This window comes from Anas platyrhynchos, chromosome 1 (genome assembly GCF_047663525.1).
Source record: "Anas platyrhynchos isolate ZD024472 breed Pekin duck chromosome 1, IASCAAS_PekinDuck_T2T, whole genome shotgun sequence".
In the NCBI taxonomy this organism is placed as follows: domain Eukaryota; kingdom Metazoa; phylum Chordata; class Aves; order Anseriformes; family Anatidae; genus Anas; species Anas platyrhynchos.
This window is the reverse complement of record NC_092587.1, coordinates 164,944,940-164,964,269: the sequence shown is the minus strand read 5'-3', so window position 1 is coordinate 164,964,269 and position 19,330 is coordinate 164,944,940. Positions and strand designations below refer to the sequence as shown.

At 33.9% G+C, this 19,330-nt stretch overlaps 1 protein-coding gene across 3 annotated transcripts in view; it reads left to right on the top strand.

Annotated features, from left to right (window-relative positions):
* Positions 1-19,330, top strand: part of PIBF1 (progesterone immunomodulatory binding factor 1) — a 122,112-nt gene that overhangs the window by 81,871 nt on the left and 20,911 nt on the right. For all 3 annotated transcript variants that reach the window (XM_072032500.1, XM_072032501.1, XM_027472963.3), the window contains 4 exons: positions 691-781; positions 5,140-5,242; positions 9,337-9,467; positions 18,094-18,178. In XM_072032500.1, coding sequence (XP_071888601.1) covers positions 691-781; positions 5,140-5,242; positions 9,337-9,467; positions 18,094-18,178 — 410 coding nt within the window. The remainder of the gene's footprint in view (positions 1-690; positions 782-5,139; positions 5,243-9,336; positions 9,468-18,093; positions 18,179-19,330) is intronic.

Here is a 19,330-nt window from a genome sequence, read left to right as displayed (position 1 = left end):
CTTCTTGCCTTCTTTGAAGATAGGTATGGTATTTGTTTTTCTCAGATTATCAGGAATTTCTGATCATCACAGTCTTTCAGTGATGGTCAGCAGCCTTGCAGTGACATCAGCTCTCTTAGCAACCTTGGATTTGTCTCTTCTGATCCCATGGACTTGTTTATGTCCAGTTGGCTTAAGCACTCCCTAATTTTATCTTCCTCTACTATCTCATGTATGCACAAAAAATGCATTATTTAGAAAAAAACAAACGGCAACATATCTTTGTTCTGCGGAATTAAGCTTGTAATATTACTTTCTATTTTGTGACCATACCATTTGTGACCATACCAGTAGTGAATATTCCAGGGCACTGACTTTCTTTTTTTTCCCCTAATTTTATATTATCTGTTACTTTTTTATTAAGTCCTATGCTAATTCAAAAATAAAAAGTGAAAAGCCTGCCAGTGTTATAAAGTGAATGTAGGGTACTGTATTAATGCTAGTTGTCAACAAAACTGTTTGACTGAAGCCTGAAGGCTGTGTCAGTTTACAACTGAAAATCTATCTTCTAGAAAAAAAAAAATATATAATTATAAATAGATGCATGCATATAATTATAAATAGAATCACTTAGAAGTTTGTAAGTTCTCATTGTAATTATATTCTTCAAAGGACACCTTAATAATAGTACCTTTCTGGATTTTTTTGCAGTGGAAGATGAAGCTGAAGCTGAAAGGGTTCTCTTCTCATATGGGTATGGTGCTAATGTTCCTACAACAGCCAAAAGACGACTAAAGCAAAGGTAAATAGGTAAATAGGTGGCTCCTGAATTTACTTGTTCAAGATAAAGTAAATGAATGTGTGTAAATGTGTGTAGTATGTTCTATCTTAGAAACTAGCCAGTTTGGTTAACATAAAGAGTCATTTTAATGACTTAAGAATACAGAAAGAGGGCGAAGAGTAGGATCTGTTAATGTGGTTTATATATATTAATGAGCATATAGATATTTTTCTAGGTTATTTTAAGATTTTTTTCTTATTTTTTAGAAAGATTAATTTTAATTGCATAAAAACTAAGCAGCTGTAAAAACATACTAGTTACATTCTTCATATAAAGGAAATAAGTTCTTTAATACCTTTAAAATAACTTTGTTTAATTGCAACAAAAACATATCTGTCAGGAAATTAAGAAGGCCAGAGTTTTAGAGCATCTTTACACCCACAGTATTTGATTCCAATTACATGTTTCAGTTTGCTCTGATCCCATTTGATCAGAGCAAATCCAATTGCTCAAGACCTTTTACAGTTCTGATTATCTCTATAGATGAAGATTCCACATACTCTACAATATTAGGTCAGAGTAACTTTTTTTTTTTTGTCTTCAGCTTGACAGAGAAGACACACTTAAGAAGGTTGTTCTCTCAGTATTAGACTCATTCTTTGCATTTTGAGTGTGCCTACAGTTTGCTTGAATGCAGGAAAGTACGCTGTAATTTGTGTTAGTGTTAGACTTTGACCACACTTTTTTCCATCAAAATGAGAAACCCCACCATTGTTGGTGGACACGTTGGAATAGAGACAAGATAAACATGTAGCACAACTTCACAGGATATATATCTAGCATTCAGCTATCTGTATTTCAGAAGCTGGAAGTGCAGCTTTGTCAAGGAAAACTGTTTGTTTTTGCTACAAATGTGTGTTTAGTTGGTTTTGCCCTCTTAACCTCCTGCCCCCCCACCTTCTCCAATAAAAAGAAGATTTAATGTCCTTTAGGACAGTAATACACTGTGATAGTTACTGTTGTGAACTAAGGACAAATGATGGCCTGTTCATTTTTGCGGCAAAGATTTATGGGCTGCGCACTGTCTCTTCCATAGTTTATACTTGTTTTTCAAGTAAGTGTTGTCAATACTGTCAATCATATTAGACCTGTCATGCACTGAGTTGCATATTGCTGTCAGAAATCATAAAGGTTTTATGTAGTACTTAAGTTTGGCATAGCTTAGTTTACTCTCTTGCATTTTTGTGCCTCATCAGATTGTTTCCTAGTAACATTTCTTTTTATACTGCATAAAATTCCAGCAAGAAAAGGGAAAAAAAAATCCATAACCTTGTTGCATGTCTGTTTTAGGAGACTAGTGGGAGCATCTTTGCCTAAAATTTCAGTTCCCTCCTCCTCTGTCAATAGTTTGGGAACTTTTCTGAGTTTCAGAAGTTTTCTAGTTTCCTTCTTTTTTCCTACCATATTAGGTTCAGTTTTATTAGATGTAGATTATGTACACATTCAAGGATTCTGCTAAATCACTTTTGAATGATGAATCTGATGATCAGTAAACTGGGATATCAGAAATGTTTAGAAGATAACTTCCTGAGCTTAAAAGTGGCTCTGTCAGAATGTATGCATTGTAATTCCTCTTTTGTTCCAAAAGACATTAACAGATAAAGCGAATTTTAATTCTTCATAATGATGTTGGAGACTTCATAAATTTTAGAATATAAAATTAAGAACCTTAAAAAAGCCATAAGTGTCTGTATGGTCTACCTGCTGCTGTTCTGACTCAACGATAGCTGCCATGTAGAAAAAGTGTGTGACTCCTTTGGCTCCAAAGCTTGAAAGCAAAGTCTCTCTGACACCAACTTCTATGTTTAGAGCACTTAAATAAGTACAGGTACATTTTCTATTCTCTGGAAAGAGAATCTATTACAAATGTGAATAATCTTTTTTTGAGTCCACTACCTGTTTTTTTTTAATTTCTGACCTTTGGAATCCTAAATGAAGAGCTCTTCTAAGTTCACAACACACAATTCAGAGTCAGATTAAAACTTAATACAAAACTGCCTATTCAAGCATAGTGCATCATGGAGTCTATACCTCTTTGCCTCTACTTTTTTCTGTGCTATTTCATGCCTTTGGACATAGGCACTGTAAACCCAGTGTATAAACTAGTATATTAAACCCATCTGGGAACATTCTCAAGCACTGAGACAAAATCCCAAATTGAACTCTCAGTGTAGGTTAACTGCATGAGAACTACTTAACAGTAACACTTGCTGGCCCACACTAACCCCTCCACTGTGCATAGAAACTGTTTGTGAGAGTGTAAATTACCACGTGCCAGAATGCTAGCAGGGGTGTTTAGTGGTTTGCTAGACAGTGGTTTGCTAATAGTTATCTCATCCTTGAGCACTGTATAATTTTCTGTTGTAGTCGGAATCAAAGTTTTCCAGTCTTTGGAGATGAAGTACCTTTGTCCCTTTTGATTTAAATTTAAGCTAGTCAAAAAACATATTGAAAAGCATACTTGAAATACATACTTGTGCTTATCTTTAAATACTCAAAATTCAGGTTAAGTTCACTGAATAGTTGTAGCCAGAAAAAATATGAAAACTAATGCATAAAAAGACTGATGCATAAGGTCCCTAACTAGAGATATTACAGAAGTGGTTGTTTTCTGTTTTGTACTACATGGGATCCTAACGCACATCTCATACCTCATAAACAAAACTCTGAATAACTAGTTTGGAGGATATCTCTTTCCCTCAGTTAATGTTTACAGTCTGATGCTCCTTGTAGGAGTAATTGAGAAAGAACCAACCTCTTAGTGAATGCTGTTGCCAATTTCAGGTCATTCCTCACATATGAGGTGAAAGTAGAAGATTGTCTGTATGAAAGGGTAGGTTTATAACACAAGTGAAGAATATTAAGACTTCTGCCAAATCTAAAAGTGTATTCCTTTTTACTGAGGAAGAGGTGGTGGTTATGAGTGGTCAAATTCTCAGAGAAAGTATATATACTCATCTAGCTATACATAGTCTAAACCTCAGCTTAAGGGTAAATAAAATCTTCCTGTTGGTCAGCTGTAGGCCACTTAGGCTCATATATGTTCAGTATTGTGGTCAAGAACTAGATAACACTGCTGTATTTTATTTGGAGACTCAAAGTCTTAGATTTTCAATTTATGGACAATATGCATTCAGATTCTATGATATGAACTGGAGTAACTCCTCCCTTCCTTTGATATAGAAGTTTTTGAAAAATGGTACACATTTGACTGGAAGGATAGATTGTTGTGTAGAGCCATCAGATGAGTGGTAAAGGCACATTAAAAAGGGATGAGTATTAGCCCCATGTATCTTTCTCATTGTTAGAACTCTGAATTTCTCATGTCATAGTTGTATAATAGATTGGTTCCCAGAATACCTAAATATAGAGGGGTACAGCCATAGCTTATCTAGATATATTTTTCACAATAAATAGCCAAACTACTACAATCCCATCATTACAGGATACATAAATTTAGACATCTCATCATATGTTTAGTGTAGAGATTTGGCATCTAACCTCCCATTATAGTCAATCGAGTTCTAAGCAGTACAGTCAATGGAGTTTGGAGTATATTTCAGCTCATTGTCCAAGAGTCCACTTTAGTGGAATATGTTCAGGCTCTACTGACTCTATTGAATAGGACTAAATGACTGTAATAACAACTTGAAAGGCTGGGTTAGAGATCTGGAAATAGGCCCTGTGATTGCCTGCTGAATCTTCCCATTGCCATCTATAGAACAGTGCTCTTGAATTGGTGATGAACTTCTCTAATTTTGGACACGAAACATGCAACAAGATGAGGTGTTCGAGTAGCTGAATAATTAATTTGTGGGTCTGTTAAATAAGTGGTGATAACATGTAATTAGCATGTTAAATGTCAGACAAAATGATTTGCCTCTGTTTAGAAAATTACATTTTTTGCTATGCTCCTACAGAATGTATATTGGTGAGTATTTTTTAAGACTGATTTAAGGAGAAGCCACTTAAAGTGATTACTTAAAGTGCTAAAAAAGTAAAAGCTCATAATTAATTGAAGCATCCTGACATGATTATTGCAATTGCATAGATTGTACAAATGATACAGGTAATTACTTTGTAAGAAATACTACAATGGCATAACTATAAGAATGTTATTTCGGTGCTGTTAAATTCTATAATATTTTCATTGTTCTTTAAGCTTTGACCATTCTGTTTGGTTTCCCTGTGTAGTTTATGTATTAATATTTAAATATCGATGAAAAATTAAGGTAATCAAGTTCTTAAGTATAATTGTGAGAATTTCTTTTGCATATTTGGGAAAAAAAACAACTTGAGTTTGCTTTTTGTTGGCACAGTGTTCACTTGGCAAGGAGGTTACTGCAGCTAGAAAAGCAAAACTCGTTGCTTGTAAAAGATCTGGAACATCAGAAGGAACAAGTAACACAGATTTCACAAGAGGTAAATTACTGCTACAAAAAAAATCAAATCTGTAGAAACTATAAACATTGCAGAACAGCTGTTCATAAAATGAAATATTTTCTAAACAGTGTTTATTATCTATTTGATGTCAAAAAAAATGGCCTCATAATTAACCAAAACTCTATGTTAAACTTTCTCAAAGAAGTTTATATTGTGTTTTGAAATGGAGATCAAAAGAGGGATTACTTTATAGGCTACACAAGAATGTAGGCCAGACAGACAACGTTCTGATTTCTGAACAGAAAACCAGCTAGCCAAACTAGTTTGTTCTGTTTGATAGTTAATTGTTCAATGAATACCTCATTACTTTTTACACAGCTCTGCCCTTAAATCAGTTTTGAAGATATTTCTGTAAATCCTTTTGTACTTTGTTCAGCTCTTGAGTAGTTTGAATATACAAATCTAGGGAATGTTTGACATTAGCCATTAAAAAAACAAAACAAAACAAAACAAAACAAAACAAGCAGCTAAAATTAATCTTTTTGACAATGTTACAATGGGTTAAATTTCATGATCTTATTAACATCTGTATGTAATAGCTGAAATCGCATATTACACTCAAACAGAGAATAAATACTAAACAAAAATCCTTTTGCAATCTCCCGGAAGTAAAACTTTTTTTTTTTCATTATTTTTAAGATTGTCTTCCAAGTTTCTCATAGGAACCAAAGAACTGCTAGACTTGCTGTTAGATATTGCCACCATATGAAATTTCCAGCTAACTGCTTTGGGAATATGGTTTACAGTTGAATTTTTAAAGCCATAGTAATTATAAATTAACATAACTATATGAAAGTTAACTTTCTATTTACAGTCCAAATGCTTGAATTTTCTGCATATTTAAAAAACTTGGATTTTATGTATTTATATTTATAAATATAACTATATATATATAACTATATATATGATTTCTGAGATATGTATATATGAACAGTGTATGTTTTTGTGTTTATTTTTTTGACTCATACTAAAATTTACTATGGATTCTTCCAGTTATATGTTAGTAATTTGTATTTGGTTAAAATATGCTTTTCAAATGTCCTTGACTTGAAGAAATGAAGTGATGAAATCCAGTGGTATCCTTGATAATTTCTTCTATCATTAGCCTTACACTATCATTAATAAAATAGGTGCTTTATTTCCCCAAACTATCTGGTTTCCACTTTCATAGATTTCTCCTTACCAGTGGTTTTATTTACATTGCTTCTAGATCATTCATGAAAGATTTAGAACCACTGACCTTAATTCAAATTCCTGCTAAATTCCACTAGAATATCTTCATCTCATTTTTGGAAGAATTTATATGAGATGTCATGTAGCCTTTTCTTGATCTTTTGTCATATAATTGTATATTTTAAATCCGAATGTGATTCAGTAGTCATTTAAATGTCCTGCAGATAGTACAGACAGCTAATGCACAGCTACTAAGCTTGTATAAAGTTAAACTAATCTCTGTTTGCTATTTTTACTGTATGCCTTGAGCTAGTATGGATTTTTACTCCAAGGTGTCTTGTTTCTTGAAATTTTTTAAAAAGCAAAACAGATCCTTTTCATCATGGTCAGGTAGCCCATTACTATTCTTTCAATTGGCGGTTGGTTCAGACATCTAGGTGAAAGTTGATGACAAAGTGATTGCACCAACTTTTGTTTTGAACTTGGATTACGTACTGGAATCCATACTTGGATTCTGCTACAGTATGTATGATACAACCTTTTAAAAACTTTATAAAGGTGGGAAAAAAAGATTACAATAACTACAACGGGTGCTCCTTGTAAGATTCTTTTTATAGAGTATTCTTATCCAATTGCTGCTGAGGTTTACAGAAAAGAGAGCTTTATAGATAAGGAATCATATTGATCTTCTTGTAAAGTTTAGCCTTACCAAGAAGTAAATGCTCACTTCTCCATTCTTTAATTCATTTGATGGAACTATGGTACCTGCTTGAAAGTTGGAACCCAATGGAAAAGCTCAGCTGCTGAAAAAAACTTACCAGTCTTCAGTTAGTCCCATTATAGTTTTTCAGGCTTTATTTAAGTGTGCAGAATCTTGTGTGTTCTCGGGTGTTAAAAGAATGACGCAGGAACACATAAGAATCTTGTACATTTAGGCAGAAAGAAATTCAAGTTGCTTACAAAAAATAATACTATTGCTCAATAATAATGGTTAATTCATTTGTATATGTGTACATGAGTAAAATTGCTGTGAGAAATGCATTTAGCGCTTAATTTATTATGGTTTAACAAAAATCTCTTTTAGGTCTATAGAATCAAATTAGGCAGAAAAGCACTACTATCGAGTGGGAAGGGATAGCTGTTTTTAGTAAATGTGATCCATTCTAGCTAGTAAAATTAACAAGTGAATAGATGAGTTAGCAGCATTGAAACAAGCTTACAACACCTCACTTGTTCTTTCCTACTGAAGTATTTCAAGTCTTATCAAGGAGAACAGTGAGGAACTTCACACTGTGATGACAGAATCCTTTGAAATTTGGTAGGCTATCAGGAACAGGTTCTTCCAAACAAGAGCTGCATTAATTTTGTTTCTCCTTTAATGGCAGCCTCAAAGTTTTATGCTGATATTTTTAGATCATCCTAGACATTAATGCTCCATGTCTTGAAACTACCTCTACGTCATGTAAAGACTTCTTCCATTGTTTTCCCAGAACGGATCTCTTTGATAGCTTCTGCTGTCAGAAAACTAATAGCTTATTTTTTTATTGCTTATCAATTTATTGAAGATTTGTTTCTTCAAAAAGATGGTTGCCTCTTATTTTTACTTCTCTACTATGAAATTGATAATTCACTGTGGACTAGAGTAACTTCTTTAACTAATTTATTTAAATAATAAAGATTCATATGAATTTTAAGATGTGCAATGTTATTTTCTTTCATTACACTTTTTAAAACATGAGGTGAAGATAACTCTCCTTTTAGAAAGGTCAGTATGTTGAACAAGCAAAGTTTTGTCCAAATTCTGTTTTTTAATAAAAGTGAACCATTACATTGTAAGTTCTTTGCACATTTGACAGAGTAGAGAGTATTATAGTAAAACTGCAATAAAATATAATGGAATCAGAGAAGGAAGGAAAAGAACTTAGGCAACGCAGCCTCATGTTTTGAAAATTGGGAATGAGATTAAAATCTGACTTTAGGAAAGTCCTAAAATATTACATAGGCTAGTTCTGTAGGAAGGTGGGTATTTTGTTTTGTTTTGTTTTTCTGCTTTTTTTGAACAACAGTGTATAGCACAACTTGCTCCTCAGTCTGATTTGGCAAATGCAGATTGTTTAATCTATTCAGAAATTTTATAAACTAATTGGAAAGCTTAATGATTAAATTCATTCCATTAGACCTGTTTGTATCTAAACTTTAAAAGATTTTAATTTACTTTCTTTCAAATCTAGTTAGTGTTCTTGACTTGTATGTACTCCAGCAGCTGAAACTGCTGAAATCTGGATGTTTGATCTTAATTCTGTATATCGTTTAGTGAATGATATTGTTACACTGCTCAGGATACAAACCGTATCAGTTAATATTTAGCATTGCATTTTATTGTTTTATTCCTAGTGATCCTAATTTGTGCAGGGAATAAGGCTAGAAAGGTTTGTTTCCTATACATAGGTATGACAGGCCTTTTATACTGCTCTGTTAAACATCCTGTTGGATTTTACAGTTCATATGCAGCAACTGATTAAAGAAGAAGGGACTTTTTTCCATTATTACTTTGTCTTTATTTAGATTCAATTTCCAACATGAAAATTCCATTGTGAGAGTGCTATTTCAAAAAGATGTCACTTGTAGTCAATACAGCGAACAAACAGAGGCCTTCTGTATACTCCTTTTTTTTCATAAATGGAAGCTGTTACATTAAAACACTGAAATATGCAAACTAGGAGAATATAGACACTAGTAGCATGATTGTAGAGAAATTATATAGCTTGTTGCGTTTTTGTGAGTTAACAGGTTTGGTTTTGATATTGCTATGCAATTGGTAATAATCGGTTGTGATTCAATAATAAAGACATCATTGTGCTTTATGAATTTTAAAATTAGTAATGCTTTTCTTTTGTTAGCTTGACAGAGCAAATTCTTTGTTGAGTCAAGTTCAACAGCCATATAAATACCTCATTGAAACCGTGCAACAGAGGGATTCTCAAATAAGTCTACAAAAGGAACGTATTGCACAACTTGAAAAAGATGTCAGGTAATTAAGATTACTGTTTCTTTATTTTAAAATTAAATTAAAATAATTTATGTATTTATCATTAGAAAAAAAAAATGTTATTGTCCATAAAGTAGCATTGACTAAGTCTAGTTTTTATGCTGGAACTCTAGCTTCTGTGAATTCTCTTATACAGTCATAAAAATAGGCTTTAGGTTTGGAAAAGCAGGAATGAGGGAGTCAGGTTTAAAATGAGTCTGGAGTTGAGAAGAGTTCTCAGGAGGTAGAGGAAAATTCAGAAGAGTAGAAGGAAAGAATGACGTACCAGATGTACAAACGTAAAAGTAAAGAAATAAAGTCACAGAAACATAATACTAGTCCACTAGCAAAAGGCAGCTCAGGTGTGACATGAGCAGGCTTCCTGTGGTGTAGACTCTGATTTGCTGTTCTGTCCAGCTGTCAGAACTCTCCGATCACTGAGCAGCTTCCCAACATCAAATACCTTTATAAACTGTGTTTACCATTTGGTTCCCAGCTAAACTGTTGTAAAATAATTTGCCACCTGATTTTCAAGGATGTGGATAGTTGTGTCCCACTGCGCTACAGAAGAATAAATGTTTTATCTGTTAGGCATTTTTGCGGTGTCTTAGTTTAAGAAATGCACATGGTAATAATTATGAAACATTAATGCAAATAAAAACACGGTTTTTCCAATAAACCTGTTAAATGAATGAGAATAGAAAAAGTAAGTCTCACCATAGCTAAATACTTTATCCTACATAGTGTCTTACATATACAATCATAGAATCAGTTAGGTTGGAAAAGACCCTAAAGATCAAGCCCCACCATCAACCTAACACTACTAGGCGGTGGACCCAAGCCTACCATTAAACCGTGTTCCTAAGTACCATAGCCATGTGTCTCTTAAATACCTCCAGGCATGGCAACATCTCCACTTCCTGTGTCATCCTGTTCCAATGTCTAACCACAGTTTCCATGAAGAAATTCTTCCTAATATCCATTCTGAACTTCCACGGTTGCAACTTGAGGCCATTTCCTCACGCATTCATTCAGAGTGTTTGAATGGTTTGGGACAGTGTTCGCTAAACCTTAAGGATACCTAAAAAGGCTTGTTATACAAATTGAACTATACAAAAATTAATACATTTAGAAATAAACTGAAATCTTCACTCATAGTCCCTGACAGGGTATGTTTCACTGGGTTTATTTTTAATTCAGTAAGAATAGATTATTTGATTTTATTCCAGAAACAAGTGTTTTATTATGTTCCTAGACTTGATGTATTACAACAAAAACCTCACCTCAAAGATAAATTATATTTTTCCAGAGGATGAGAACTATATTTTTCCAGAAGATGAAAAATCACAATAGTCTGTCCATACGTAAGGTCTTAACTTCTAATTGTGAATGAAATAATCAAAGAATTCATCAGTAGCAAATGAAATTTTCAGTTATAGGTGACTTGAATTTATTTTTATTTATTTATTTATTTTTACTATTAATGTAGCAGTAGTTTATTATTTGTGTAGTGCAAAAGTCTCTCAAAAGCTAGGAAAAAATAAACATTGGAACATTTTCAGTCCTACGTTTCTTCAGATGAGGTCTTCATAGGCGTTTAACATTAGATTGGTCAGTTCATTTCTGAAAAATATGTTTCATGCCATTAAAATATATAAGAACTTAAATGCCTTATTAGCATTGATGCTCTTGAGTTTCTGTAGCTCATCACAAATAATCTGTATGCCCAGATATTCTTCCTAAATTTAGCCTGCAATTAAGGCACTTAAATTGAGAACTTGGTCATGTTAGCTTTCCTTAGTAGCCCATGGAGGAAGTAGCATCTCCAAAAAATAGTTCAGATTTGTGATGGAGTGAATTATTTGTCAGAGATGCCTGTTAGTCTCCACTGATTTTTGGCCTCTTAAAGTTCCTTAAGGTTAGGGAGAAAAATGTGTCTGCACCACACAGTGAGCATCCATGGTAAACATATACCAGCAATACCCAACTGTGGCAAGCTGGGGTGTGCTCACCATCGGTCAGTTGTTCTGTAAACGAAACTGGTCTGACAAGAAACTGCTTTTATCCTTAATGGTTTTGCAGCAAGAAAATAACACTTTACACATCAGGTGTTTTAGTAAGAAGCTTTTTCCTGTAGTTTCCAATATTCCTTTTAAACTGAAATGTCTGATATTCCCTTATCACAGTTTTACCTCAGTTTTGCCAGTTTCATAGCCCAGTGAAAATCATTGGAAACAGACCAATCTGTATGCCTTTTTGTACATATTAGTAGTCCTTAAATTCGTTGTTGATAACTACCTGTTTAAAACAAATTTCCTAAATTATTAGCTTAGAGTCCCTTGAGCACTGGAGAAATCATAATCATCTGACTGAATTTAAGAAGAGATTGGACTGTGCACTTAGTCACATGGTCTGAACTTGGGTAGACCTGTGCGGTGTCAAGAGTTGGACTTGATGATCCTTAAGGGTCCCTTCCAACTCAGGATATTCTATGATTCTATGATTCTATGTATAAACTTGATAATGTTGGTTGTTTGCTGTTCCATATAATGTTGGTCATTTGCTTTTCTATATCTGTAACTGGCATCAAATGTAGAGGAAGGGATCTCTAACCAGACAACCATTATATTCCAGCAATCCTCTGTCAGGATAACCTTTTGTATCTACTAATGATTCAGTATATCTACTGATTTAGATTAAATTAAAATTAAAATGGAATTAAAATTGTATTAAAATTGAAATATCCTTTAGGTAATTTCAGTGGATATTATGTGGAACATTTTGGCTCTCATCTATTGCAGAACTGAATTCAGAATATGATTTAGATAAATGAATAAAATAATCCCTACCAAATGTATTCCAAGTAAAGCTCTGCTATATAAAAAGATTTAACAGTCTTTCTTAGTTTATCAAACAACTTTTTGTTGGTTTGTAAGTGGAATATTTTTGAGAGTACAAGAAGAGTGGAATAGACTCAGACAGATCCTTTTAATATGACTCTTGAGAAGTCCGTCCAAGATCCATCCAAGTTTACTTCCAGCATGGTATTCAGAGTTCACTTTACCCAGAGATGCTTATGTGTCCTTATGTATAAGCTTCATAGCTCTAGAGCTAAGGCTAAATGTCTTCCTTACACAGAAGAAACTATTTCAGTATTGTTCAAATAGTATTCAACGTTGCTTGTGTCAATAGCTGGCAACTTGAAAGAAGAGTAATGGTCAAAATATGAACCAGAGTGAATCAAGGCTTGAAACTAATATATTCCATCAGATCCGGAGCTACTTTGGTTGCTTGCTGAGAAATATTTCTGTTCTGAATACCTTCCACACAGCTGTGTGGATCTTTAGCCATACCTTTACCAAGAACTGCAAAAGCTATTCTGGTTGGGGTAAATGCTTCGATGAGCAGCTGTCAATACTTTTAGTTATTTCCATGAACGACTTAGGGACCCATCATGGTTGTGTGGTGCTACTGCTTAACTTCATGTGTAAAGGTGCATGTTTGCTGCCACTCAAAGATGAGAGAAAAGGTTACCTAGGGGTAATCAAAGCTTTTTTAAATATTACCTGTGATCACTACTGCTGTCCTCCCCACCCACCACGGAATTTTCCTGGACAGGCTGTCCACTGTGCTGGCATTCTGCAGCAGAGAGAACTGAGGTTTGATTGGGAGCAGTCTACCTTGTATGCTTGTGTGCTCAGCCATGTATCTGCAGATATGCTTCAGTAACAAAATCTCTGGTCTTGAGTAACAAGGTATCTACAGGATGAATTTTTGATGGTCCACATATCTCAAGATATTCTATTAAGTAACCTCTCGTTTATGTTAGTACAAAAAGCGCTTTCATTAACAAAATTAAATAGTGATGTTTAATAAGAGCAGTTGTATGTATGTGGATGACTGCTTTGTATTATAAAAAAAGCTCTTGAGTATGCAGTTCTTTAACCAGAAATGAAAACACTGCATTTAGCACTCCTTTTGAAAAGAAATGCCTTGTAACGATGTCATGCTGTGGGAAAATAAGACTATGGATTTCATTCTTAGGTGTGTAGTGAAGTAATTGTAGTTTTGGTACATAGTTTGCTGCTAAAACATCTAGGTATATAAATAACTGGCGACATTAAACAGGACTTCATTCATAAAGAGAAGGTATTTATTTTAAATGTACTCCAATTTCTCAATACCAATTGCTAGTTTTAAAAGTAGCTCACTTATCCGAAAGCATTCCTCAAAAGCCTAACTGTGTGGCAAACCTAGAAGCAGTACAAGGATTTTGCTAACTAAGAAGCTATATACTGAAATGTTTCTTACCTAAACATTTGGGGTTTTCTAATTGCCATTCAAATATTATAAAGCTCTGCATACAGTTTTGGTTGAGTTTTTCCCATCACAGAAGGAGCAATGAGCTTTTTATGAGAATAGTACCATTCTGTGTAACATGCATCATCTATCCAAACACTACTGCAAACGGCCTTTTAAACAAAGTTTGTGCAACTATATATTTTTTTTCTACAAATATATGTTTTCTGATCTGTATTACAACTTTAAAAAGTACAACTTAAAAAAAGGTTGTGGTTGTTTTCTTCTTCTTTTTTTTTTTTTTTTTTTTTTTTTTTTTACAATTTGAAAAAGTAATTCTTTCTTGTTTTGGACACTGTTCAGGCAGTTCTTACACCACCTGAAGCACTCTGAAATCATTAAACAGCAGTCTCCTAAATGTCTTTAAAAATTTGATCTGTCATTATTTAGCTGCACATTGAAAGATCTCTTCTGAAGAACTTATTATTCGAAGAATTTTTATACCTCCCTTTTTAACTACATGAGTTAAAAAGAAAACTCAACTTAAGCTTTCAAAACTAGCTGCCTTCTCTGAGCTAATCATCAGTAATTTGCAGAGAAGGGATATACCCACGTTGTAGGTTCAATTTTATGTACAAAGCCTTCTCATATACTATTTTTAGATTTGATCGTTTTGATGGTAATATTTGGATATGAACATAAAATGTGAAGAAAAAAAAAAAACACCACACCAAGATTGAACTTCAATTTTCAACTTTATCTTGCTCTAACTTGAAAGTAACAGAAAGAGACAATCCTTATTTCATAAAGCATTTAGAATGCATGATTCTCCGAAAAAGAAACCTACTTTTTGTCAAACTGAACAGAAGCAATAATAAAATCCAATAATACATAAAACCATGTTTATTTAGTGTGTCCAACATAAACATATTATCCTAAATATCTAATGATAGAAGCTTCTGTACAGGCCAGTAGCTGGTATACTTGGATCAAAGATTTAAAAGATGTCTCCGTTGCCCAAATTCAAAAGGATTTTAAAAGTCTGAAACTGGGAAATGTTAGTATTCATTCTCCAGGAAAAAAAAAAACTTCACCTAAAAATGTCTTTCCTATGATATCCAAGCTACATTGCCTGTAGATCCTGAGGAAAGCAAAACAAAACAAGCCAGTGATTGCTATGAGCAATGGGTGTGTAGGAGACAAGTGTATTCCCTGGTAAGTCCTGTGCTCCTTTTCCCTGGATTCATGCCTGAGTAGGTCTTGAAAGCATGGTGGAATGAAATTGCATGTCCTCCTAGACATTTATTTATTTCCTCTGGAAACCTATGCACACAGGAGAAGCATGAGCTGTTTTTTAGTTAATTCTCCAACTGGACTTTTGGGGGATATTTGGACTTACATGATATATCACAAAGGGCACCTTCCCCACACTCCGAATGGAACAGCCCGTGGCCGGGACTGTGGAGCAGAGCAAGGTCTACACTTGCCCTTCAGTTTCAGAACAGCTGTTTGTGCTGTTATATTACTCAAAGGATATTAGATCATCCCAACACAGTCCATTTCCCCCAAGCATTGACATGTTTTTTCACCCGAGACTGACTGTTCAAGTCATTGGAAGATTTATTTTGATACAGTGCTGTTTAATACTTACACACATCTCTGTACCATGAAAACTTGAAAATATGGTCAGTTAAAAAAAGGTTAAGATCCTGTGTCTTCAGGTGGAAGTTAAAGCCCTGGAGCTCAGCTACAAGAAGCTGGTTTGTGTAGACTCACAGGTTACGGTTTCAAGATCATAGTAAGACAGTCAAGACACGCTGTCACCAAATGGGGCAGTCTTATCTTCAGCCTTAGGTTTCCACTGTACATGGTGAATCAATTTGGTTTGGTGATCCACATGTAAAATGACTTTAAAAACCACTCCAGTGTTCATTCAGGTCAGTAAAGCGACCTAGTCGTGAGGTCACAAATTTCCTAGTACCAACACAAAGAGAGGGAGTACCATTTTGTGGTTAGGGATAGGGAGGGATGATCTTTCAGCAGCAATTGCCATTTAGGTCAGCTGAAATGAACTGCAAATGAACTGCTCTCAGATTTGTTGCACTGCAAATTAGAACTGGATTAGTTTAAACTGCTTGCTGATGGAAGTGTGAGATGGCTTAAAGTTAGAACCACATTGACCTTTTACATCCAAGATGCCTGTTCGGAACAGGGAAAAGTTCAGTTCTTAATAGGGAAATGTTCATTCTTCTTCCCCAAACTGAACTTTAAGGAAGTTTTACTTAGTCATTATAGGTGTGAATTTATTAATGTTATTTCTGATAACTCTGCTTTCTCACTCTGTTGTGTATATATGCCTCTTTTGCAGTATTCTTTCAGAAGTGTATGAATTAATTTTTTCTGTCTGCAATGATGTAAAAGCATAAGTTGCAAAATCACTAAATCTGAAGTCTGAACTTGATTTGGTAATTCTATATTCAAAGGGGTTTTATACATGACAAAACACATTAAGTCCTACTGATTTACAATAGCAGTCTAATTCCTATATTTGACCATAAACAAAGAAAATTAGAACAATGCTGAGGCTGCTCCACATGGATCAGTTGTGTCATGTTCTTTCAGGAGATGTAACTAGTATAACTAGAATGGGTTCTATTCTGTGGATGAAATTAAACCTTGAACATGAATTTCTGGTTAGTCATGAATACTGACGTACATGCTTATTCAGTACGCTATTTAAGACATACAGGAATCTTTTATTGTTGCTTTTCTAATACATTTGTGAGTCATTCTCTAAATGGATTGGTTTCTGCTCTTAGGAAGTACAGAAATCCAAGAAAAACTTTCATATCAGTAAATTATAACAAATGAACCCAGGAAAATCATAGTACAGCAATTTCATCATGATTAAAAACATCACAGAAAATGTTTCTTGAAAATACTGTATTCCTGAAAATACTGTATTCTTGAAAATACTGTAATATCTTTGCAGTTTTTCATAAATGTTAATACTTTCCTTTTAAATAACTCAGTAAAGCAAAAAAATAATTTGGCCAAAGTATACACTTTTTCCAAATTCTAGTGAATTCGTAGAAGTAATTAACAGTCATAATTTACAGTACAGAGCTGGTAAGGAACTGCCAGAAAATCTCTGGGACAAAGGATGATGATGTTGCTCATTTGAAACTAGCAAATGATGCAAGAAAAGATTGATTTATCCTGTTGATTATTTCTTGTTTAAATGTTGGGAATACTGAATAATTTGTGTTTGCTATATATGTAATCGCTCACTTCAATTTATAAAATTTTAATACATTTGCTTTTGAACTCGTGACCTGATTCAGTACTGCATATTTGCATTCCATATGCAGAGTTGCATTTTGCATAGTTGTTGATTCATATTACAGTTTATATTGCAAAATCTATTTAGTTAAGTCATGATAATGGTGTATATAACATTGGTTCTAATAAGAAAAATTATGTCTTTTAACAAAACAAAATTATGTGCTGGCATTAGGTATGCATTAGTGTAAGATTTATTGTTGAAATCTGTTGTTTGGGCTAAATATGAAAATACATTTAATTGTATTAGATGAATAGCTGGGTAGAACCGGAATGTGTATGCAGAACAGTGTTCATATTCTGTAATTACGAAAACAAAGGACAAAGTTAAACCTGATGTTGCACTATAAAGACATGCCTGTATGTTGAAATAGTCGTCACACTGTTCACAAGGCAAACTTGATTCCTTTGATTCTCTTGTAATACAAAATAAAAAATAGCAAAAATACGTTTACAAGTTATGCAGAAACTACAGAGAAAGGGAGAGCTGCACATTATGCTTTCTTGTATTTATTTTCAGAATTCTAAATACAGTAGTATCAAAAGAGGTCACATTGAGAACACAGTGTGTGCTGTTTGTAGTGGTGCAAACAACAAAAGGAATTCACTTTTTAATATGTAAGTGCAGATATAGCAAACCTTACTCTACTTCTAAAATGAGCTCATTTTGCAAAGAAGAAACCAACAGTTAATAATAGAAGGTTCTGATAATGTTTTTAAATTACCCTTCAGAAAATTAATTAAATAAATAAGATTCTGAATAGAATTACACTTTGACTAAATAAGATTTTGTATACATCAATGCATTCAGACCCATTTATAAAAATTCCAGTGCTAAAACATACAAAAGGATCATCTGATACAATTACTCGAGCAGATTTTCATTGTTGACAGTATTTAGCTTTAGAAAATGCATGTTTCAACCAGAATACAAGATTAAAAGAGATTATCTGTTGCTATTACTGAATTTCCTATCCTCTTTTACCAGTCTTTTAAATAAAGAAAAGACGGCTTTGCTGCGTGTCAAGAATCAAATGGCAGCAGATTTGGAGAAACTTCTAACTCATCGTGAGGTAATCTTTCTGTTCTTGTGTTACTACCATAAACTACATTTTCTCTCTCTCCTGAGCTTTAAACCATGGGAAAAAATGGTTGAGTTTAGTTTGATTTTGAGTGGTTTTGTTGTTGTTTGTTTTTTTCTGCGTAATCTTGAGAAACACAGATGATGTCAAGCATTGTGGAGATTATGAGTTGTATTCTCAGTTGCTAAATTATGTCTGTTGACTTAGTCCCACTGCCTTTTCTTATGAGTAAAACATATGTGTTAAAGTGTTTCGAATTTGCAATCATTTAACAACTATTTAGATAAAGGTGATGTAGTTGATACACATCCAATCTGCAATACCTGCGTGGGCCACAGTATGCCCAGGATGTCTCTCTGCTCTCCAGACATCAAGACCAAAAACCTGGGCAAAGCATGGCACAGTTCATTTCCAGTGCACACATCTGAGCTTCTATTCAACTCTAAAGTACAATTCAGAGACAGGAAACGGGATGATAGTCACCTAGGCTTCATCCAAAGTCAAAGTACTTCTGTATGTACTCACCTGAGTTTTATCCCAGCCAAGAAGTCAGGGTGCTTCTGGAATATACTCTCACATCTAAATGTATACGAAGTCTCGCCATTCAGACATAAATGCGTTATATGGGGATTCCCAAAGGCCTTTTGTAGAGATCTTGCCCTAAACAATCTTAAGAGACTAACCTGTTGAGGAGTATGGGAGAAGATCTTTCAGCAGATTAAATGTCTGAAACGAAGGATAGAAATGAATTACGTTTACCTATATGTTACATAAATATGGATTTTCCCCCACACTCCATGACAGGTGAGTTAACTATTTCCACAGTAATATGAAAGGTTTGCTAAAGCTACAGAATACTGATGATACAATATCAAAAACTGAGTAAGAGGAGTTATTAAATGACCTTCCAGAGTTGCTGAATGTTTTGGCAAAGATCTGCAAAGAAAATATAACATTCATGAATCAAAATTATGAATGTGAGGAAGAGCAACACAAGCTATATACACAAGGTGATGGAACATAAATAACATGTTACATGTTCAGAATGATCATCTTGAAGTCCTTGTATCAATATTTCTCTAAAAATACCCTTTCAATTATCACAGAAAAAAAGAAGATGGGGAGATGCCTTTCAAAGAATTT